Source organism: Morus notabilis, unplaced genomic scaffold (assembly GCF_000414095.1).
Source record: "Morus notabilis unplaced genomic scaffold, ASM41409v2 Scaffold73, whole genome shotgun sequence".
NCBI lineage: Eukaryota > Viridiplantae > Streptophyta > Magnoliopsida > Rosales > Moraceae > Morus > Morus notabilis.
The window spans coordinates 1,247,817-1,272,199 of record NW_010358777.1 but is presented as its reverse complement, the minus strand read 5'-3'; the positions used below and the strand labels follow the sequence as shown (position 1 = coordinate 1,272,199).

Here is a 24,383-nt window from a genome sequence, read left to right as displayed (position 1 = left end):
TGCTCATAAAAAAAAATTATATATATATATATATATATATATATATATATATAAAGGAATCGTCTTAAATTCAAGACACACAGACTAGTTAGCCAGGTGTAATATCTTTTTTTTATATATACCTTTATTACATCGTTTGTACAATCGTATAAAACTCAATGTACTTTAATGTAATATTCAATAAATATTGTCCAACACATATTATATTGACACTTAACAAATTGAGTATTATATACACGTATGAACGATGTTATATGAGCATATAAAAAAAGTTACGACTGTATGCCATTAAAGACTTTATATATATAATAAATTAAAAATTAGGCTATATATCCTAATAAATTAATAATAAGTTAAATAATAAGTTAAAACTAAAAATAAAAAAACTACAGAGGTGCAAAAAGGAAAGAATTAACAGATATACATCACCTTTTACTCATCCACCGAATTGATACTCTTATAAATAGTTAATAATCAATAAATAAAGGAAAGAGAAACTACAAGGACGCTTTGGTCATAAGTTTTTTTGGTTAAATCTTTGGTCAAAAATTGGATATTAAGATATTATATTACACAGATATATATCACCATTTTATAGTCATTCACATTTCACAGTGTTGGTACGCTTATCAATATATGAAAGAGAAACTATATGGACGCTTGGTCATAAGTTTTTTGGTTAAATATTTGGTCAAAAGTTGGATGTTAAGATATTATATTGTGGGAAAATCAACATGTGGACAGTAAAATAAGGAGATGGGCATAATTATTCTATAAAAATGTTGTGCTTTCTACTTAAAGTTGCGTTAAATATTTTTAAATAACTATTGGTTTACTTTCTTCTTTTCTTTTTCCAAGTTGTCACTAGTTGACTATTGAAATGAGTTGAGTTAATTATATATAACTCCCCTACTGACCCACTAGGATGAAAATATAATATTAAAAAGTGATATTTGCCATTTTTGGCTTGATCAATTTATGACTTCCTTCCCACCCCCAACAAGTCTATAGAGGATTATATAGCTCATCACTGTCACATTTGCCTCCCCATAACACCAACAAATAAACCAACTAATCCAATATGAATCCATCACAAATCTTCTCTACTCCAACATCATCATGTTTTTCCCTTGATTATCTCTTGACAATCTTTCTCAAGCTCACTACTCTTCCCTCAACCATATGGTATTACGTGGTTCTAATCCTAACAAATCTCAAATGCTCATTTGACGTCCTCCTCCTCTGTAACCACTACTCTTTACTTGTGCCTCTCCTTTATGACGTTCTGAAGATCCCACAGATCTCCGAACAAGCGCTCCAAATAACCCGGCACGAGCACGACAAGGAAGGAGGATCGGAGCACTGCGCGGTGTGCCTCGATCAGGTAGAAGAAGGAGAAGAGATTGGAGAGCTGAGATGTTTTCACGTCTTTCACAAACTTTGCTTAGAAAGATGGGTTCGGCTCAAGCACATGACATGTCCTCTTTGCCGTGGCTCTCTAGCCCCGCCTATGAGAAATACTACTGAAGAAGAAATTGAAAGGGAAGTTCTTTTCTTCAAGTTTTGTTTTTTCGATTCAGAGGATGATGACCTTGATTCGTGGTGGCTCCGATGAGTAATCAATCGCACACATCATGGATTAATCACGTACGTGCAAAGCAATCATGTAAAATATATATATATATATATATATATATATATATATGAAGCGAATGGTGTCGTATATATGTGCAACATGAAATATGTATAGTATGTTTGGTAGGAGAGTGATCATGTAAAAATAGGAGTAACGAGGAGAGTGAAAACTCTAGGCGACGATGTGAAATATTACTAGATTTTAATTTACTACCGTATGTAGTGTAAAATTTATACTTAAAGAAGTATGGTGCATTTTTTTTTTTTTTTTTGTTAATCTGAATAAGTTTTGTAATCTTTTATCAATCGTTCTATGGTTATGGAGGGGGGAAAAATGTTAGGAAATAAATTAATCTCTCCAAATTGGAGGATCCAAATATTTTTCAGTACTCAATCAACTTTTCTTCTTAATTGGCTTACAGAATTTTAAATTAGGGTACTGGATACCTCCTGACCTTATAATGATTTTGGCAAATTGTCATCTAAATTTTAATTAATGATAAATTAACCCATGAATTGAATAACCTATTGTAGAATGCCCCTAAATTTAGGGCGACTATTAAAGTTTGAACAAAAATATTCTCCCACATTTTATGTGAGTTCGTTTGAAGGCGGAGTGAAATTTTGAATAACAACAGATAGAACACATTATGTCATGCATGAGGCTTTTTAAGTTTTGACATATATCCTCAATCAAATTTGTGGCACGACACAATATTTTGTTGAATTCACGAAGTAATTTACTTACATTAAAAGTTAAATGAGGACCTTTCTGATACACTAGAAGTTCATACTGCAAAAGCGCCAAAATCCCTTCATTTATCAACTCATAATTCCTCCTTTTTTTTATTATTATTCTACACTGTAAAGTTAAGGAATTGATTTTAAATGTCAATATGCGCAAAAGGGTCTTTCTCTTCTCTCTCTTCTCAGTTGACGCCCCTAGCCTCGCACTGTTGTTGTCAGTTGTCACCCTGCTGTGGAGACCATGGTGTATGCCAACAACTTCGGGAAGATCGAAAAAAAAAAGAAAAATATTTAAAAATTAGCATATTATCACTAGTGTGTTTAAACTTTAGAGTCATTTTCAGTTTATTTCTTAAACTTTAAAATTTCTCGCTTTACCCCCTTGAACTTCGAATTATTCCCACTTAACTTCTTTTGTTGTTATTTCTGTTAAAAATTAATAGAAAAAAGAGAGTAATGCAATCGCGTAGTATTTGTGTTTGAATTTCTGTTAGAAACAAATATATAAGAACCACATGGCAACACTGAACCTCCTTTTTTTCCTATATGATTTTAACAGAAATTGCAACATAAGGGTTTAAGTGAGAATAATTTCAAGTTTATGGGGCAAAATGAGAGTTTTTAAAGTTTAGGGGACAAATTGAGAATGACCTTAAAGTTCAAAGGGTACTAGTGATAATAATCCTTTATTTTAAATTCAACAATCAATAATTTACATAATTGGGATTGAGCAATTAGACATACATTGGTAAATCAATTGTTTGTCTGTGTTGATGTCGAAATTCAGCACAACACTGCGTGCAGAAGCGCACGGTGACCAGACTCTATTATCTGCCTCTTCTTGTCAATTCCATATCACTGTTCAGAACGGATCCCTAGCAGTGCTAGTGACGTATACCTAGCACTATTCTGCTCAGGTTCTAGCACTATTCAGGAGTCAGGACAAATCCCTAGCACTATTCGAAAGGGATCCCTAGCACTATTCTGACCTGCAACGAAAGAGGAGATGCTCTCGGAGTGAAGGTCTTGTTCCATCAGTCGGTGTCGATTAGTGCTCGGACCACATGCTCGGTCGGCTCAGATCAAGTGCTCGGCCTGTTCGGACTAAGTGCTCACCTTGGTCGGCCTGTTCAGATTGTTCGGCATGCTCGACCAGGTAGACCTCTTCGGCTTGTTCTTCCCTAGTGCTAGGCATGTTGATTGTACGACCTATTCGGCCTGTTCGAACCAGATGCTCGGCCTGTTCGGGCTATTCTTTTCTATCAGCCTGCTCAGATCAAGTGCTCGGCCTGTTCGGGCTGTTCTTTCCTGTCGGCCTATTTGGCCTGTTCAGATTAGGTGCTCAGCCTATTTGGGTTGTTCTTCTCCGTCGGCATGTTCAGACCAGGTGTTCGGGCTATTCTTCCCCGTCAGCCTGCTTTCACGGGGGGCCTTTTCTTCCCGTCATAAAAATGATCACCTCTCAACAATCTGATTCAGCAAAACCAATCAATAATTACCAAAGTCAATTTTTAATTTTTTTTAATTTAATAGCACTAGTGTCATTTACTTAAAAAAAGTTTTAAGAAGAATCATCGACCCAAATTTCTCAAAAATATGATTTCTATGAACTAATCCATACATTTTATTCATAGCAAAAAAAAAAAAAATCATACATTTTATTTTTTTTACAAAGGTGAATATAGCTTAGGGGGACAAAATTAAATGGTAACTGCATTGATTTCCAATCCGAGATTCGTAGTTTGAAATCCTATAGCTCGAAATGTAATCGATAAACAGTTGCATAAACTTGTCTCCTACGAACTAATTGGTAATTTTGAATGGATAAGCTCGTAAAACTTTAGATATTATAGATATATATATATATATATATATATATATATATATATTAATCGTGGTGGCCTTGTCTGCAATAGCAAGTTGCAAAAGGAGCGTTCAATTCAAACGTAAAATAGTAACTTCATTTATGGGCCTATAAACGCTGACATTATATATAGCATATGATTTTCAGGAGTTCAAAATAATTATCAACATTGAAGAATGTGTTGACTTGAGGACTCCAAAAGTGCTCTAAATGCATAAACAAAATGAGAACTTTGAAAAGTACACACTACTTGATCTTCGCCCACTATTAATTAGCACGGTAGAAAGGAGTCAATAATATTTTTACAGTAAATAATTGAATTAAAAAAAGTAAATTTTAAAAATATTTGAAGTGAATAGCAGTAATTTTTACTAATAAATACATTATTTATCTAGTAAATTTGCTATTTATATCAAATACTTTAAAATCTTGTTATTTACTTACTTCAGTTTTGTAAAATTAGTATTTACTACAATTTCCGTTTCCAGCTTCAATAATTAAGACTCGATATTCTTATTGAATTCAGCTTTTGTTTCAAATAGAGTTTTTCTTTACGTAATATTCTAGCTGTCTGTGCCTACACGTGCTTTGTCGACATCTGATCATGGGAATTAATTAATCTACCCAACTATGACAAATTAATAATGGATCAAAATGTAATGGAATTATTTTTCTTGAAAAAAAAAATGTAATGCAATTTGTGGATAATGGTTTCCTCAAAAAAAAAAAAAATATATATATATATTGATAATGGAGAACATCAGATTGGCCTTTGGCAGGTGTAAATCCGTTTGAGCATAATGACAAACCATTTATTAGTGATTGCTCTAACGAACTAGGAGCTACAAACCTAATAGGAACAATAATTTCTAGATCGAGTTATTACCAAAAGAAAAAAATAAAATAAAATAAACGCCCCTCTAAAAGCTTAAAAAGAGCTTGAATCATTGCCCGTTTTCATTTGGAGAGCTGTATTTTTTTTTAACCCAAATCTGGTATCATCGTGAACCTTCAGAACACCATAAAAGACCCCAGAAATCGCAGTATTACATTATTCAGCCTAGTGATGATCCCAATGCAAGCCTTCAGAGTTGGTCCCAACGTGCAATAAAGGCAAAGCTTTTCTGCACTACATCGGCGTGGCTGTGTTGACTTTTTCAGATAAAGTCAATGTTCATCCCATTGTTTAGGAATTGTAGCGTTTATTAGAATTGATATTTTGGTTGAACTGACAACGCTGCTAATTATTTGACATTTCTATTTTTTTATGTGTATATTTATGAAAAACGATCGATCTTAATTATCAAAAAAAAAAAAAAGATCAATCTTATCTTACGACTTATTCCCGATCATTGACGACACGCCGACCAAGTCTGACTCAACTACTCGCATTTTAACAACATTTACAAACAATTAATTGAATTACAAATAATACACAATGTAAAGTCCCCACAGCCAAAAAATAATAATAATATAATACACAAACTCAGCGCCTCAGAACCATTTGAATAGCAATCCGCTGAGTCTGAGTCAGGCTCTGCAGTTTCAAAAGAAATAAAAGTGAATTACTTGTTCATATATTTATTCATTTATTCAGCAATCATGTTTAGAGTCCGAACATTAGGAAAACTGAAATTCAAATGTTGATGGAACGTTTCAAACAATTATGAAAGAGTTAAAAAATCACCTGACATAGTTGATCAAGCAGTTGTCCATCGCACTGAGAAAATTTTAAGAAGAAATCCGCAAGATAGTTTGCAAGATTTATCTGAAATATGCAAATGGATAAGTTGGTAAAAATAGAATAATTGAATCCATGCAGAAACTTTATAAATAAAGGATCTATATAAAACCTGATTAAGAGGATCGGATGCACTTAATAGGTCATCTTCATAACCATCTTCTTGATCCTACAAAAATATTAAGCAAGCTTGATGAGCAATCCCCAAAAAATGACAAGAATAGATATGAAATTCATAAATATTTCAGAAGAAAGAGAACCTCATCAAAGACTTTAGCCATCGCTTCAAGGTGTTCGTGCGTAGGTCTGCCAGATGATGTCACCCCTACTGAATACAACAAGTCTTTTTCAGCTTCGACATCCTCGGCCTGAACTTCTTCCCAGTCACTGTCCTGCAACATGAATTATCGAAGCGCTTCAATTAATGTCATTACTTGCCTGTAATAACACAAACATGACAAAAGGCTAAACTAATAACCACCTCATCATCATCAGCCAAGACCTGTTCTTGGATTTCAACCAACGCATCTGCCAACAAAGCCAGTATCTGCAACATCCAGGGGGAAATGGAAACACGCTTCATTAAAACTCACACCGTTTTCATGGGACTACAAGGATAGGGAACTAATAAAAGCATTACTCATTTAATAATATGCTTTGGTTACTCTAAGAACTATTGACCTTAGTGTACAAGTATTATCACCCCACTATACAGTAGTTAGTAACACGGTGGACAGAACCAGAGAGTACCTTTGCCGGAAGTGGGATAACCGTCCACTGATCTGGTGCCAATTTAGCTTTAGAGCGAGTAGTTATCCCTGCAGCAGCCTTTACAAAAAGAGGAATAAGGTTCTTGAAACAGTAAACAAAAATATAATTACCATTAACGACTAAGGTTAAAAGAGACTTTTTCTTTTTTTTTTTGTTTTGAAAGAATACCTTAATTATGTTTCCCAGAACATTAATTTTTGCTAGTTCAGCATGCCTCGTGGATAGCAATAAAGCCAAAGCACTAGTAGTCACTTTAATTTGGTAAGCCCCATGAATCTCTCCTGCACTCAATTAACACGTGGAAAATAAATAAATGCACATTTTATTTCACATGGCATTTAACTAGTCTTTGGTAATGGAACGCAGCTGACAAAATGAATTATAGGAGCAGGGCTCCAGTTTTGAACTCAAGCCAGCTAAGTGGTTTGGAAAACAAGAATTGTGTCTCTTATATTTAAATTGGACTTGCCAATAATTAACAGTAACATCATGAACAATTACCTTGCTGCTTAGTCCACTCCGACATTAAATAAACAAATGAGTTATCATGACCTTCAGCTGGGATGCTGATCAGTAAATCAATAAATTGTTCAACATTTGGTGCACTCAAGTGAGCCTGCATTTTGGGTAAACACAGCATAGAGCATCCAAAGAAATAACGAAGCGTGAGTGTAATCCTCAATGCACCAGCTAAAGATAAACCAAGAAATGCAAGAAGATTAAATGCTTGATAAGCCACTAACCCGAAAAGACAGGAGATAAAACAAATATAGCCATATTTTTAGTTATATCAAACGCCATTTTGACGAGGAAAAGTTAAAAAGTTACTTTTCGATTTAAGACCCGAGAGTCTCATCAAAAGATATAATAAAGTAGATACTCTAATTTAATGGTTATATCCGTTATGTTTGACAAAGTTGCATTTTGCAAAAAGGGTGAATTACAGTATGTCTTCATTGTGTTTGAACTTATAAGCTATAAAGGTGGAGGATATTTGTTTGAATATAGCAAAATGTCGAACAACATGGCATACCAATCGAGCAAATATGACTATCAATGAGCTTTTTAACCCTGCTATTTGAACGGATTGCATGCGCCTAATAAGAGCAGCAGCCAAGTCGCGTATATGTGGCAGCATTTGTGATGGCAAATGTAATATAAGTTGCAAGATGTAGCTCCCAACAAATAGAGATCCAGAGCTTTCCAAATCAGGATCTAGAAGTCTGCAATCAGTTGCACAACAAAGCATTAGAAAATCCATGAACGAGAATATGTTTTTATGGTCTGTTATAAAAAAAAAAACAAAAAAACAAAAACAAAAAAAGTGGCAATTGTAGTAAATAGAAGATTTTTGAAACTAAAATTAAGTAAACAGCAAATTTTAAAACTCTGGTAAAAAAATAATTTATGTGCTAAAAATCTTTATTTACGTGGAAAAAAAAATCTTTTCATTAGTCGTAAAAAGAAAATTTACACGGAAAAACTGTTATTTACTTCATATAGTTTTGAAATCTTTTATTTACTTAATTTAAATTCATAAATCTTCTATTTACTACATTCTCCCATTTTCAATGGACTCACGAAGCCCAACAAGACAAGACTAAATAAAAAATCACAAATCAAATTCCCTACGGCATCTCAATTCTTACAAAGTAACATGAGCTTTAAAAACAAAAACCACATATGACAAAGACATAGAAGTTCACAAAATCCACCTATTGGTAAGTTGATGAAATCAGCACTTCCAACACAAGCTTCTATGTCCATTATCATATATCAGACATTTGTACAATTTAAAGACTTGTCCCATTTAAAATCTAAATGATAAATCCACTTCACCAAACTGGACAACTTCTGCTTACTCTCTTCCTATTTCTATATTCTCAACACCAACGCCAAAATGAAAAATGAAAGGCAAATAGTGTTCTTTCTTATCAAGGGATTCTAAAGGACCACAAGTCCGTCATCTAATTGTTTATTACCTCGAAGCCACATCAAGTAAACTTCTCATTAAAAATCCAGAGTCACCCCAAGAAAGTATATCTTGTCTTCCCCCAGAGATCAAAGCTGCTAAACATTCTGTTGCATTCTGGTCAAAGTCATCAAAACATACATCAATCTTTTTTTTATATGGGCACTATTGAAAGCGATAAAGATCGATTCTGTCGTAGAAGATTACCTGCATTTCACCATGATCATCACTTTGAAGGATTATTCGAATAACAGCATCAAAACAAACATCATATACTGCTTTTATAACATCAGTAGGAGATTTCTGTACAAAGTTGTAAAAACTTTAATTAGTAACAACATTTACAATTATGATGTCTAAAAAAGAATCTTGTGAGCCTGTAATGAAATTGAGAGATAACCATCCTTGCCTTTAATAACATTGTCAAAAGATCCATTGACCCAGCTACTAATCCATCAGGCTGCTGCTTGGGCTGACAATTGGCAAAAGATGCATCAGAAACAGATACCCAAAACTACTAACCTATTGTATAATGCAAATCATTATGTTTTAATCACTAAATAATCCATACTGTATTCAAGATTGGCCCAAGGTATGGTAAAATCCGGGAAACAAGCGGATGTATACAACCGGGAGCATTTTTGAGTGCCTGGGGAAATATAGAATCAGAAGTCATTTATTACAATAACAATCATAGAATCACTTTATGCACATACCAAAGTTTCAATTTCTCAAGTATAAAAGATGATAAAAAAAAAATATTAGTTTTCTTCACAAGCCAAGATTATAATGTGGAGAAATATTGAATAAATTTGATAATAAAAATCACCTGTCCAAGGTTATAAAGAGTTATTTTCAAAAAAAAAAAAAAAAAAATAGTTGGTGTCAAAATATGATTTTCTTAAAAAATAGAATAGTCAATACCTAGTAGAGACTTCTTGCTATGTCAAAATATGATTTTCTTAAAAAATAGAACAGTCAATACCTAGTAGAGAATTCTTGCTACTGTGCCGTCACAAGGTAGGAATTTCAAACCAAAAAAGGAAGGAAACAAGAAAAAAGAGAGAAAGATCAAAGAAAATGTAAGAAACAATAACATGCTGCCCATAGGTACTGGTAGATCAACAAATAATAGTATCTATACCTCCAGAACCTCAATTGCGTCAATACTGATAAAAGGGTCTGAAACATGTGATACCCACATATTAAGGATCACAGGGGAGATAATAGGCTCTATTGATGCCGATAATTCATGACCTGCAATTAGTGCGACATAGATCACAGAAATAGGTTACTGCTATAAGTCATATGAGACCGCACCATGTTAAATTTAACTCACCAGCCTTAATTGCTGCTTGTAGTGTTTCAAGTACCAGGAGCAAGGTTTCATCTGATGCCTGAGAAGCAGAATTTAGAAGCTAGTTAGTAAGAATGTGCAGACACAATTGTAGCTCTTGAGTTCACTAACTATAAAATACCTGGTTAAGCAGATCTGTAAGTGATGAAAATAAACTCATCATTTGGGATTGTATAATTCCTTTGTTTGCTTCAGGTAGGAGTTGAGAAAGTGCCCTGCAGGCACCTACCTTCACCGGAGGGGGACTAGAAACAAATATGTACCCAAAATGATATTACATTTTACCTAAATATACTGATATGCATACATGTATACATATCTAAGAATATTGGGCTGTCGGGGTGGAGGGGTTTGGAGAGAGAGAGAGATGGGCACTTACAGATCAATGCCAATTGCTGTGATAGCAGCAACAAGAAAGTGCTCAAAAACATTACGGCTGATCTGTAAGCACGAGAGTTTCTAAGATATCTTTAAGAGAATGACCTTAAGAAAATATAAGGAACTAGAATATTAGTTACCAAAGAGGAGAACTTGGCAACTGATGTAAATATACGTGCATAAAGAAAGGGATACTCGTGTACTCCTGCAAAAGAATAACAGCAAAGTGTTCACTCCCGGACAATTTGGACAACTTAATTCCATCTTTTTATCTTGCTTTTTACCTATTATTATCATCACTTTTGCCCTTTTTCTTTTGGCAAGAGGGTAGGCATTATAGGTATGGGGAGAGAGAGATTACCCACCTGATCCACTATCTTCAGTGATTATTTGTTCCAGAAGGTCCCTTAAGCTAACGCTAATCATTCCTGAACCCTGTAAAGAACAATTGATATTTATCAAGTGTACAGATCTCAAAAACGGCTAAAAAGATGTTGAGAAAAGGATGAGAAAGTGCTGCATTTATCATCCAACAATTTGCAGGAAATATATTAAAAATAGAAAGAACTTAAACAAACAAAAATGGTAGGTGCCAAACACCTCTGCTTCAAGCAGTTGTTCTGAGACAGAAGCCAAAGCAAATAAAGTAGCCTCCCTTAGCTGCAAAAGTATGTCATGCAAAAGAGGGGTTAAAAAGTAAGTCACAGGAACTTAAACAAACAAAAACAGGGGGAAAACCATTGTAAATTCCTATGAAATTGTACGTAAAAATTTGAGACAGTTCATTAAGGAAGCCAAATAAAATTCTCCCAGTAGATCAGAAGCATCACAAAACAGAGGGGAGTTGGAGGGGTTACTGAAGGAACGTGCTAATCATTTGCTGAGAAGGTGTGAATATACCTAAAATTATTTCTCAAAGAAAATAATACTCTACTTACTCTCCACCAAAATGCAGAACCTGCCGCCTTTTCGCTTTGAGACTCAATAAATCGTTCTTTGGCAGCATCTACAATAGCATTAATTCCCTCTATTCCAGCCACAGTCGCCACTTCTTCCAGCAAAAGTGCACCTGTCAAAGAAAATCTCATGTAAAGAGTGAAGCAGTTGACGCTTATCTAGTCTGAAAAAATGAAATTCAACTATAGACGGTACTTGGTTCCAAAATATATATATGTATATGTATATATATGAAAATATCATAAATAAAAAAATCCTAGTAGGACGCTTAAAACAGGCACCTAGAAATTTCAAGATTTAAATCCAATCAAATAGAAATATAAAGACTTGCTATTTCAAAGGGGATGCCTTTTTTATTTGCCCATGTGCATAGTGAAGCTATATCATGCACTTAAGTTAGCTTCTCTAGGATAAGATTCAGTGGTCGTCAGTTCCAATTTCTCTCACCATCCAGTTAATGGAAATGTCTTTAGATGCCGTTACATAGATTTTTTTTTTTTGTTTTTTTTTTTTTTTGTTCTGGTGGTTCATTTGTGTCACCTATCGTTCTTTTCCTTCTTAATAATATTTCTACCCGGGGGGCATCCCATACCAAAGAAAATAAATAAATAAAGAAAAGAAAAGAAAGAACTCTTAGGACAGTAACCAACTAAACTCTGGCAAAAAAATTTAGCATTGTATGCACAAAATACAACAAAGTAATACAGATTAAGAAACTGGTCACAAAAATTATTGCAAACCAACCCGTTATACCATAATGCTAAGTAGCAACCATGAAGTATTACTAAAAGAAATAAGACCACAGAAGAAACAGAACAATATATCAAAACAAAGCACAGATCCATAAGCAAAAATTATTGTCTCGTAATAAGACAAACACACAGGTCTAAAAGTGAAACGAACGACGGAACTATATAATTGTAAGACTCACCAGAAACGCGGGAGCTATAAGTGGCATCATCCTCATCAGCAACAAATTGGTTTGCATCCATTAACCACGTATGAACCTGGTGAATGTTAATAATTAAGAAAGAAAAAAACAAATGAGCCTGGCAGTCGAAATTATCAAGAAGAATAAAATGAAGGAGTTCCTTCTAAATCATTTATCATAAGGAGCCCATAATGCAAGGAACCTTCAGAAGCCACAGGTCCAAAAGTTTTCAAGAAAACCAAGTCGAGATGGTAATACAATAAGTTATGATGTAGTTAAAGCCTAAAGTACAAATTAGTATTAGAATAATACTGGTGGTGCATTTACGATTATAACATGCCATTGTGTTTATATTATTAATGGCAGCCATTTTATACAAGTACATAATAGATTGATAATGTCTGAAGAAACAAACCTAAACAATATGAAAAAAGGAAAATAAACAATAAGGCATGCAAAGATAAAAGATAATAATTTGTGTCAAATGATTTGGGAGGACCATCACAGTGGGTAGTTTTTTAATGGTTGATACGAAGAACTAGAAGTTGTAAAATTGGAATTTGAACCCAAAAATTAAACAACTGTCGCTGAGCCTGCTCTTACATGTCTTTGCATGTCACGTGTCAACAAAAGAGAAAGGAAAAAGAAGAAAAACAAACGATAAACTACCTGTTGTTCGGTTATCTGCAGGAAAGCAATAGTATAGTACACCAACTCTTTAATATTGCTCATAACAACCTACACGAGCAAAATTTCAATACAGTTGAAGTAGGACATGGAGAAAGAAATCATACGAAATGGAGTAGACTCTGTATATGTTGAGTTTACCTGTGCAAATTTTGCACTACCCACAATGGTCAACAAAAACTCAAATAACTGCAGGTATAAAACACACGTATAAAACAAATCAATTACAAAATTGACAAAAGTGTATATACTTATACCTCTCTCTCTCTCTCTCTCTCTAATATATATATATATATATATATACACACACACACATACATATAAAGAAGCTCTAGAAAGAGAACCGATACCAAATACAAAAAAGCTCTATTCTACAACAAGACAACCCAAATGGTGTATAAAAACAGGGAAAACAGTCCAGGAACCTCCAATATAGCATAAGGAACTATGATCTTCAGTTGGCCAATTTTTGACTATAACTAGCAATAGATTAACATCACACAAAAAAAAATGAAAAGTAAACTTTTGCATCAAGTGGAACCGTTATGATCATTTCCTATTTTTCATATCCTGAAACCAGTGGAAGTTATTGTTTTAAATCACATAATACATTAAGCATTCGTGCATGCATAAGTGTAATTACCTGGATAATAAAGGAGTCGAAGCTTTTCTCTGAACCATCTGAATCATATCTTCCCTCGTATAGATCTGTAACTTCAATGGATGACCTCACTCTAAGAGTTGTTACAAAAGTTTGCCACAATGGTCCCACAATTGCTGCAAGAAACAGGGTTGTTAGGGCCTGAAAACTTGAATTCTTAAGAAGACAAGAAAAAAATAAGTGGAATACAAACTCATCCTTGGTGAGATATGGAGTGAGAAACATACTCATAAATTCACTTCTTGTAAGGCTAGGGAAATTCTGAACAAACTGATTCAAGCACTTTAAAACCTGGAGATATACCGATATAAAAACTACAAGTTCAATGCTTATATTCATCATGTTACAGGTCATGAAGACTTCGATAAAAACAACAACCCGACCTCCATTCTAATGCTCCAATCATCAGGATCTTCAGGTTGGACTGAATGATTTAGGATGATAGAGAACTGATCCATCCATGGTTTAAGCATGGGTACTATTAATTCACTGGTTTCCTTCTGAACATAAACATCGCAAGCTGTTAATTCATGATAGAACAAGTTCAATCCACAAACTTCACTCCCCTGGAAAATAGAAAACAAGTGACAAGAAAATACCGTATAAACACCACTCATTACTCCCAGCATGGAGGTGCAAGAATAAACAATCGAAAGTGCTTTTGCCCGTAAATATTTGTCATACACCTGCACAGACAACAAAGCATAAATAAATAAAACACATGCACAGATATTGCTAACAAAAAATCTAACGACGGGCTGACAGCTAACAAAAGGAACGCAAAGTGTTGAAGGAGATATTCGGTATCAATTATACCGAATATTAGGGATAATTAGGCTGATCATAGAAGATTAAGTCAAGGAGCTTGATTGAAGAAGATTAGGAAACTAGCAATTAGGATTGATTCTGTACAGCTATTAACATTCCATATTTATTAGTTTTTCCTAGAATAGCATTTCTCTGTAACTAGTATTTAAGTGTACATTGTAAACCTAACAATATATGAAAAACATATTATTTTCTTCTCCATATTCGTTTATATGGTATCAGAGTGATTGATCCCTTTAATTCTTTGAACCCTAGCCGTCCTCTTACAACCCTAGAAGTCTTTTGAACCCTAGCCGTCCCAACCATTCTTCCATAATGTCTGAAACTATGTCAAAGTCCACAAACACCTCTGTGAACCAGTAAAAAACCACTGAAACTGATCCGTCCAGGCCACATGTTTCTGCCCATGATTCCCATTCTGTCCAAATCACTACAATACGATTGAATGGAGAGAATTTCATGCGCTGGTCTCAGTCTGTGCGCATGTACATCCGCAGGAGAGGGAAGATTGGCTACTTGACAAGAGAAAAGAAGGAACCCACCCAGGAAGATCCTTCTCATCCAACTTGGGATGCTGAAAACTCCATGGTGATGACGTGGTTGGTGAATTCAATGGAGGAAGAAATTAGCTCCAACTACATGTGTTACCACACTGCTAAGGAGCTTTGGGACAATATCAATCAAATGTACTCAGACTTGGGAAATCAGTCCCAAGTGTTTGAATTAACACTAAAACTCGGAGAAATCCGCCAAGGTGAGGGAAGTGTCACAAAATATTTTAATTCTCTGAAACTTTTGTGGCAGGATCTAGACCTTTTCAGTGATTATGAGTGGAAATCTCCTGAGGACTGCAATCATTATAAGAAAACTGTGGAGGATAATCGTATTTTCAAATTCCTTATTGGACTCAATGTTGAGTTTGATGAGGTTAGAGGGAGAATAATCGGCAGACAGCCCCTTCCATCCCTTGGAGAAGTTTTTTCTGAGGTTCGTAGAGAGGAAAGTCGTAGACTTGTCATGCTTGGTAAGAAAATACCAAGCCATAATGTTGAGAACTCTACCCTTGTCACTGCTGAGGCACATGCTGGCCATTTCAACCCTCGAAAATCTGAAGAGAAACCGCGTGTGTGGTGTGATCACTGCAACAAGCCACACCATACGCATGAAACGTGCTAGAAGCTTCACGGAAACCAGCAAACTGGAAAGGCAAACATGAAGGCATATTCAATTCCTCGCCTGCTGCACATGAAGCCGCGGTTGTTCCCTTTAGCAAGGAGCAGGTTGATCATATCCTTAAGCTGCTGAAATCTAACTCAGGATTATCGGGTACTCCTAGTGCTTCTCTTGCTCAATCAGGTAGAGAATCGGTTGCCTTATCCTGTTTTTCACATTCTACTCCTTGGATAATAGATTCAGGAGCCTCTGACCATAAGGCAAGTTTTTCCCATTTGTTTCATACTTATACTCCTTGTTCTAACCATGAAAAAATTCGTATAGCAGATGGATCTTTTTCTCCCATTGCCGGTAAAGGTTTGATAAAATTATCTAATACCTTATCACTCAAAACTGTTCTTCATGTACCTAAACTTGCTTGCAACCTTCTATCAATGAGCAAATTGTCTAAGGATTCTAATTGTCATCTCTCCTTTTTTGAATATCATTGTGCGTTTCAGGAGAGGAACTCGAGGAAGACGATTGGGAGTGCTAAGGTGATAGATGGCCTTTACTATTTAGAAGATGGAGACTCTAAGAATAAAAAAACTCAAGGCTTAAGTAGTATTAGTTCTATTCCTGTTAAGGATCAAATAATGCTTTGGCACTATACACTAGGACATCCTAGTTTTCCCTATCTAAAAACATTATTTCCTATGTTATTTCGTGGTGTGGATTATTCAAAACTTTATTGTGAGAATTGCATCTTATCAAAAAGTCAGAGAACTACTTTTTCTTCAAAACCTTATCAATCTTCAAAACCATTCTATTTAATTCATAGTGATGTTTGGGGTCCTTCAAGGATCAAAACTCTCTCCAGTAGAAAATGGTTTGTAACTTTTATTGATGATCATACTCATTTATGTTGGATCTATTTAGTGAGTGAAAAATCCGAGGTTGAGAATTTGTTCAAAAAATTTTATACAATGATTGAAACTCAATTTCAAACTAAAATAGGAATTTTACACACTGATAATGGCACCGAATATTTTAATGAAATCCTTGGAAGTTTTTTAAGAGAAAAAGGGATTCATCACCAATCCACTTGTGTTGACACACCTCAGCAAAATGGTATTGATGAGCGAAAAAATAAACATTTACTTGAAGTCTCTCGTGCCATTATGTTTTCAATGAATATTCCTAAATATCTTTGGGGTGATGCAGTTCTAACAGCAGCTTACCTAATTAACAAGATGCCTACTCGAGTTTTAAACTATAGTACTCTTAAAAGTCTGAAAAAAAAAATTTTCCTCTATTCGTATTTCATCGGATCTGCCCCTTAAAATTTTTGGCTGTACCGCTTATGTTCATTTATCTAGTAAGGGCGGTCTAGACTTGATCCAAGGGCTGAAAAATGCGTGTTTATAGGCTATGCTCCAAACAAAAAGGGGTAAATGTTTTAATCCCATAACTCGGAAAATTTTTGTTACTATGGATGTTTCCTTTCTTGAACATCAACCTTACTTTCAAAAAAAATTTCCTTCAGGGGGAGAAACTATTGAAGAAGAAAATTTTTGGGATGTTATTCCTATTTCTACTTCTTTACCTAAAATTGTGGATACACCACCTAATGATAAGGATATTGTTCTTCCAATTATTCATGATAATAATGCTCCTAAATCTATTATGCCGAGCATGGTTGATACTTCGACAAGGGGAGAAATACTACCAACTATTCCTAAGAAGAGTAACTTAGAGCTTCAGGTTTACTCAAGGAGGAAGAATCAGAAAAACAGTAAAGAGCCTACTATTCCCTTGGTGCAAGCTCAATCTGAGACTCCGAGTAATGAACCTATAAACACTCCAGGTACTCTAGACACTCTTTTACATAATAATACTTCCTTAGAGTCAACTAATGTGACTATTCCTAATGAGTCTCTCATACAAGAGCCTTATGATCTTGATATTCCTATAGCCTTTAGAAAAGGAAAACGTTCTTGCACTAATTATCCAATAGCCAAATATTTGTCCTATGACAGACTTTCTCCTAAACATAAGGCCTATACACTAGAATCTCTTACTTGTTTGTCCCGAGAAACATCCAGGAAGCACTTGATAATCCTAATTGGAAATCAGCAGTGATGGAAGAGATGCATGCTCTGAAGAAAAGTGGAACTTGGATGATTGAGGATTTACCAAGAGGCAAAAAAACAATCGGTTGTAAATGGGTATTTACTGTAAAATGCAAGGCCGATGGAAGTGTAGAGAGATACAAGGCGAGACTTGTGGTTAAAGGGTTCACTCAAACTTATGGTATTGATTACCAAGAAACGTTTGCCCCTGTAGCCAAGATTAATTCTATACGTGTGTTGTTGTCTCTTGCAGTGAATTCCGACTGGCCGTTATACCAATTAGACATGAAGAATGCCTTTCTTAATGGCAATTTGGAAGAAGAGGTGTTTATGAGTCTACCTCTTGGATTTGAAAAGTTTTTTGGCCAAGACAAAGTCTGCAGACTCAAGAAGTCCTTATATGGTCTTAAACAGTCTCCAAGGGCCTGGTTTGAACGCTTTGGAAAGGCTGTAAAAAACCATGGCTATCACCAAAGCCAAACAGACCATACCATGTTCTACAAACACTCAAAAGGTGAAAAATTTACAATTCTAATTGTTTATGTGGATGACATAATTTTAACAGGTGATGACTTTGAAGAAATGACCAGACTAAAGAAAAAAAATGGCAAAAGACTTCGAGATCAAAGACCTAGGAACTCTAAAATACTTCCTTGGTATGGAATTTACAAGATCGAAAGCAAGAATTGTTGTAAATCAAAGAAAGTATATTCTTGATTTACTCAGTGAAACAGGCCTTCTAGGATGCAAAACTGATGAAACTCCAATCGAAGCCGACTTGAAACTTACTCCAGCAAAACCAGAAGATGTGATTGATAGAGAGAAATTTCAGCGATTGGTAGGTAGATTAATCTACTTATCACATACTCGTCCTGACATAGCCTTCGCCGTAAGCATGGTGAGTCAATTCATGCATTCACCGGGACAAGAGCATTTTGATACAGCCTACAGGATTTTGAGGTTTTTAAAAGGAACTCCTGGTAGAGGATTAAGGTTCAAAAAGAGTGATAATCTACAAGTTGAAGTCTATACAGATGTGGATTGGGCAGGAAGCACGACTGATAGACGATCAACTTCAGGATACTGCACTTTTGTTGGAGGAAACCTAGTTACCTGGAGGAGTAAAAAGCAAAGTGTAGTAGCAAGAAGCAACGCCGAGGCTGAATTCAAATCTCTAGCACACGGGATTTGTGAGGTAATATGGATCAAAAGGCTATTTGAGGATTTGAAGATCTCGGTTCTTTTTCCCATAAAGGTGTATTGTGACAACAAGGCTGCCAGTTCAATAGCTCACAATCCAGTTCTACATGACAGAACAAAGCACATAAGTTGACAAGCACTTCATCAAAGAAAAAATTGAGAGTGGCCTAATCTGCATTTCATATGTACCAACCATTCAACAGACAGCTGATATACTTACTAAAGGACTACAGATGAGACAATTTGAATTCCTAGTAAGCAAGCTAGCTATGGAAGACATCTACAAGCCAACTTGAGGGCGAGTGTTGAAAAAGGGATTATTCGGTATCAATTATACCGAATATTAGGGATAATTAGGTTGATCATAGAAGATTAGGTCAAGGAGCTTGATTGAAGAAGATTAGGAAACTAGCAATTAGGATTGAGTCTGTACAGCTATTAACATTCCATATTTATTAGTTTTTCCTAGAATAGCATTTCTCTGTAACTAGTATTTAAGTGTACATTGTAAACCTAACAATATATGAAAAACATATTATTTTCTTCTCCATATTCGTTTATACAAAGTATAAAAACAAAAACAGACCTGAGTCGATGATACAATAGTAAGCAAGCACGGGAACAAAACAGGTACTAATGTGGGCACCACTTTATCATCCAAGTCTCCAGACAGAAGAGCCAAGCACCTCAAAGCTCCATGTACTGTGCAGTTTGTTAGAAAATTGTGCATGTTTCAGATGTAAGACTCGTAAACTTGCAAATATAAAAGAAGATAACAAATAAATATTTGTAATACACAAGCAATGTAAAAGGCCGGATGGATGCCTATACTAGAGTCCATAGCCAGATTATAAAGGACATCAGGAAAGTTTGTCTTGCATGTGTCATGGTAGTGGTAGACAGACCGATGCTTTTTATTTTCTGTCGACATATGTAAATTTGTGAAAAGAAATTTTTAATTTTTTTTTAAAACAGGCAAAGAAATCTTTTTATCCTTCCTCATCAATAAACTCTTTCTAGTCCAGCTGTACACTACGTTGTCTTTGGCTTCGTGGAGTAACATTCCTGTATTTCAAAATCAAATTTTTATTTTTTCAATTTCAGCTTGTAAAGTTTCGAGGAGGGTTCCTCATATACTTCCAATGCACTTGAGTCGTTCTCATATCCTTTTTTTTTTCTCATTCCTTTCGGTTATTACTAGTTAAAAAAATAGAGCGTAATAGAACGTAGAAACAAGTCGGTAAATATAGCGAATATCGGACCCATCGATAATTGTAAAGAGAGCATAACATTGTGAGCTTATGAGCAAAACTACCAAGTCAAAAAGCTTCAGACAACAAACACGATCAATAATTTCCAATTCTTTTGTTTGTTACTCATTACAACAATTTCCAATTCTTTTGTTTGTTACTCGTTACTTCAATATTTTTTGGGCAAGTATAATCTAATAGACATCACTAGTATCCTTTTTTCTCCACAATAGACATTGATTACTTTTAGATAAAAACAAAAAATTTGACCTCCGGATATTTTTTATAATAAGTTTAGCATACATGTTGTTAACATCAACCATAAGATATTGAGGCTAATATCAATATGATTGCAACTGACCTCCATTCATATTAGTCTGATCATTAATTAACTTCAAGAGACATGGCAACAACTCAGGCCACTCTTCCGGCCAATCATTAACTGCAACTGCTGCAATTGCCATACTAATAGCTGTGCACATTTTCCTATAGGAGTCATCCAGTGAAACCAATAGCAGTCTGCGAATAACTGCCTAATAGCCACCCAATTAAATATGTTAAGACAAAAGGTCTACACCAAAAAATCATATACAGAACTTTTTTTTTTTTTTTTTTGAAAGTGATCATATACAGAACTCGTATACTAAAATCTGGTATAATTGCTATTAATCAATAATCATAAATCCAAAAACTGTGGGAGGAAAAAAAAAAAAAAAAGGACACCCACTTAGAGAGCTTCAAATTGGAGCTGGGAACTCTGCCAAATCATACAGTGAAACTCTATAGTTATACACCAAGTAGGTAGCTCTCAGAAATTTAAGCCAAAACGGTGTAAAACGAAACAACAGGTTACAGGATTAAATGTTGCATTAAACCCCAGGAATAACTTATTTTCAATGATGACTTCTAAAGAAAACTAGTAATATAATAAATAGTGGAATGAACTGTCAAGCTTGAAACAAAAAATACCAACAATGCTAGACTTGAGTAAATCTTGCAATTGAAGTATCCACACATAGGTGTCTCAACCAACTTGTAATAATTGGCTTTGCTGTCTCTTTTATCCAATTTAAAAGTTAGAGAAAATCAGGTAAATGGCCGTTTTTTGACATCTTTTTTAATATATGGCAGAACTTTTTATTTTTTAAACAAACGGTCAAACTTTTTCTATTTTAGCAAAATGGCCGTTTTTTCCAATAGTCAATCAGTGATTGACAGATTCATTATTATAGTTTACCAATGATTTACCATTAATAAACATATAATTTGTTGATTGAAATTGATTAATTACTAATTAATTTAGGTTTTTTTCTTTTTTTTTTTTGAAAAGAAACAAGGAAAAATTTTATTAAAGAAAGACGAAAAAGAAAACAAAGAGGAAGAATTTCCTATTAAGAAAACAAAAAAAAAAATCATCGAGTCAATCATTAATGAACTTAAGTCAATCAGTGATTGATTATTAAGTTAATCAGTGATTAAGCGCTAAGTTTATAAAAAACAATCATTTCACTAATTTTACAAAATTCAGCTACTTTAAAAAAAAAAAAAAAGGCAGACCTCAGTGCCAAAGAGGCTCCCGTACTATGACAGGCTCGGGGGAAAGCTCAATCCCATATGTACGCGGCCTTACCCCCCCAAAAGAGAGGCCGTTTCCAGGATTCGAACCTTGGACCCTGGGTGCAAACGCAAGCGCTCCCACCATGGTGCCAAGGCCCGCCTTCTATTGCCTCTATATCATTATCCCTTTAAGTTAAAGATAAGGTTCAAAAGATCATTAATTTTCCAATGTCTGTTAAACAGAAACAATCCTTTTAAGAATAAAAACTTAATTCAGACTTGAACTTTTTTGGTTCAAAAAGACTTCATCATTGTTATAAAAATATGTTGAAGCAATTCCATATAACAAACCAAGGTTCCTAGAGATCGTGATCTTCATACTTGACTATGAACAGAGTTAAATCATTTTCCTATTTCCTTGCAGTTAAAGAAGTCCTTTGTACATACGTGACATTAGTTGATTCTTAAGTGCATTCAAAATTATGTCAAAAGATCCACTTGCCCTAACAAAGAATCGAAATGATCAAATATCCAGTTCTCTACATGTAGTATGTAGAATACTACGTTCCATTGAGCAAAAACCAAAACTAGATGTCAACTAAATAAATCTCTAACTCAAAAACAACAGAGAACAATAAACATGCTATTAACGAAATTGTAGAAGATAAACATAAGGGGAAGAAATATACTCGAGGACATGTACCTTCTCATCACTGGAAACAACAGGATGTTCAAACGATTCCTCACCCCCCTGCCAATGTTTCTTAATAAACTGCTTAAGAAGGACAGCAGCTAGGTAAATAGTGTTAAATCTAACAAGATGGAGAAAAAATGCAAATAGGTTCCAATCTTTCCATTCTAAATGAGTGAGGGAAAATAGAGGGAGGAGAATATCATTCCCTAGGTCTCCTTTAAGAAGAATCTAAGCAAAGTGGGAGAAAACAGAAGAAGTTTTAAGCTGTTTTTATCAGATGTATCAAGCAAAGATTACAAAGAGCCAAGTTCTAAAGCCCCTCTACATTTCTAGTTATAAAAGAAATGGAGTTCTTATCCAATGAACATTCTGGCTCAAAGAAGAATCCAGGGAAATAATGAAATGTATATACGAAATTTAAATTAAAAAAAAAAATCCTTGGAAAAGAAAGATACATACGAAGCCGACACTTCAGACATCTTCCCGACATCATATTAAGGCCCCATTTCCCGACACCAAACCTATATGACTCAGAGACTTGATAACCCAAAGAAATAAAACACTACCCACTGCAGGAGCATAGTCACCATATGTGAACGTGGCCACTTGCTTGAAAGCTATACTTTCTTCTGACGACATTACACTGTACACAATCCTGTACTAAAAAGAGTTCTCCATATCATCTATCAGAAACGCCAATTTCCTGTAAGTTCACCCAGTACTGAACTCCTTTTGGCTTTTTCTTGGCACAGAACATCCTAAAAAGCAAGTAATATTTGCATCCCTGCTCTTTCCCATAAAATCTTACAATCGCACAAGGAAGGCGGAATAAGGATAGGAAACGAATAGAAGACAGAATACATTGAGCAAACATAATTAAGTCTTCCACCCCTCCCTTTAACGATAGGCTATCTTACAATCATCAACATTTACGTTTAGTAAGCACAGGCTCAGAAAAATCAAACTTTAAAAGATTATCCCCCCAAGGGAACTCCTAGCTACTCCAAAGTCCAACTACTTAAAAGAAAACCACATACATTACAAACCTTGAGCGCCAGTCATACATTGATTATTTCTTCAAATAATGAAACAGACGTAAAGAAGAAAAATATAATCATACTGCATTAACAAAAATGCTAATTCAACAGACAGAATTAAGAAAAGGATATCTGACGCAATCCCAACGGAAGCTCTCTGTTTGCGGCAACCTTCGCAAGTGCACTTCCAAAACCTGAACAACAATAACAAAATAAATTTAAAAAAAAAAACCTTAATTTCCATATACTTCCGTGTACACTTGCTTAAGCTTAAAAAAAAAAAAAAAATAAATTTAAAAAAAAAAACCTTAATTTCCATATACTTCCGTGTACACTTGCTTAAGCTTAAAAAAAAAAAAAAACTAAAAATAAAACCTCCGGGTTCAAACAGATCGCTAAATCTAAAGTCTAAACAGAAATGAACTAGTAAATAAACAAATTTTTGGAAGTAACCGCACAAAGAGAATGATGAATGCACAGAGGAATATAGATTTTGAGTTGCGAAACCTGGTTGAAGTGAGGCCTGATTAAGCGAAGCTTCGGCGAAAGAGCGAACCTCGTGGCTGGGGTCGAGAGTGGCGGACAAGCAATTGAGCAGCCATTGCTGGTCCTGATCAGAACCGCCGTCAAGATTCGCCATTATGGCCAACCGATCGGGATAGAAACCCTAAGCGGCTACGGTGGAGGAGAGAGGAAAAACCACCCTCTCACAGAGTCTGAGCTTTTTGTCTTCTGATTTTGCGTTGGGTCTGAGTGGGATTTTCCCGCTTCAAAGCAGAAAATGGAGACGCGGCTAATGATATTTATATGAGTAGGGAGCGAGAGAGTCACC

The 24,383-nt window shown here is 35.0% G+C and overlaps 2 protein-coding genes across 3 annotated transcripts; one reads left to right on the top strand and one right to left on the bottom strand.

Moving 5' to 3' along the window:
* The first annotated feature begins 1,081 nt into the window (after window positions 1-1,081).
* Window positions 1,082-1,615, top strand: LOC21409208 (E3 ubiquitin-protein ligase RNF43). Its single transcript, XM_010093401.1, has one exon. The coding sequence runs from the start codon at window positions 1,082-1,084 to the stop codon at window positions 1,613-1,615; it is 534 nt and encodes a 177-aa protein (XP_010091703.1).
* A 3,933-nt stretch (window positions 1,616-5,548) lies between these two features.
* On the bottom strand, window positions 5,549-24,310 carry LOC21409206 (importin-9). Of its 2 annotated transcripts, none has more exons than XM_024162475.1 (33): window positions 24,059-24,310; window positions 23,684-23,745; window positions 22,524-22,616; window positions 20,625-20,796; window positions 19,600-19,715; window positions 14,301-14,387; window positions 14,085-14,201; window positions 13,929-13,992; window positions 13,684-13,817; window positions 13,182-13,229; window positions 13,023-13,091; window positions 12,354-12,429; window positions 11,404-11,534; window positions 11,066-11,125; window positions 10,831-10,900; window positions 10,606-10,670; window positions 10,467-10,528; window positions 10,209-10,332; window positions 10,070-10,127; window positions 9,875-9,987; window positions 9,302-9,379; window positions 9,140-9,202; window positions 8,938-9,033; window positions 8,741-8,847; window positions 7,792-7,981; window positions 7,260-7,374; window positions 6,927-7,039; window positions 6,738-6,815; window positions 6,469-6,534; window positions 6,248-6,379; window positions 6,100-6,156; window positions 5,934-6,014; window positions 5,549-5,783 (listed from the first exon to the last, which is right to left on the bottom strand). In XM_024162475.1, exons 1-33 carry the CDS (start codon window positions 24,189-24,191, stop codon window positions 5,733-5,735), a joined length of 3,081 nt encoding a protein of 1,026 aa, XP_024018243.1. In that variant the 5' UTR covers window positions 24,192-24,310; the 3' UTR covers window positions 5,549-5,732. The 2 variants fall into 2 exon arrangements, with proteins under 2 accessions (XP_024018243.1, XP_024018244.1); XM_024162476.1 differs by having other exon boundaries at window positions 14,085-14,198.
* Window positions 24,311-24,383: the final 73 nt, after the last annotated feature.

Excerpts from the sequence above, each read along its gene's own strand:
- LOC21409208 (XM_010093401.1), top strand. The coding sequence starts at position 1,082 with ATGAATCCATCACAAATCTTCTCTACTCCAACATCATCATGTTTTTCC.
- LOC21409206 (XM_024162475.1), bottom strand. The coding sequence starts at position 24,191 with ATGGCGAATCTTGACGGCGGTTCTGATCAGGACCAGCAATGGCTGCTC. Across the intron at positions 6,816-6,926 it reads TTCTGGGAAACATAATTAAG|GCTGCTGCAGGGATAACTAC; the intron begins GTATTCTTTCAA and ends CTTTTTGTAAAG. Across the intron at positions 6,157-6,247 it reads TGGCTAAAGTCTTTGATGAG|GATCAAGAAGATGGTTATGA; the intron begins GTTCTCTTTCTT and ends ATATTTTTGTAG.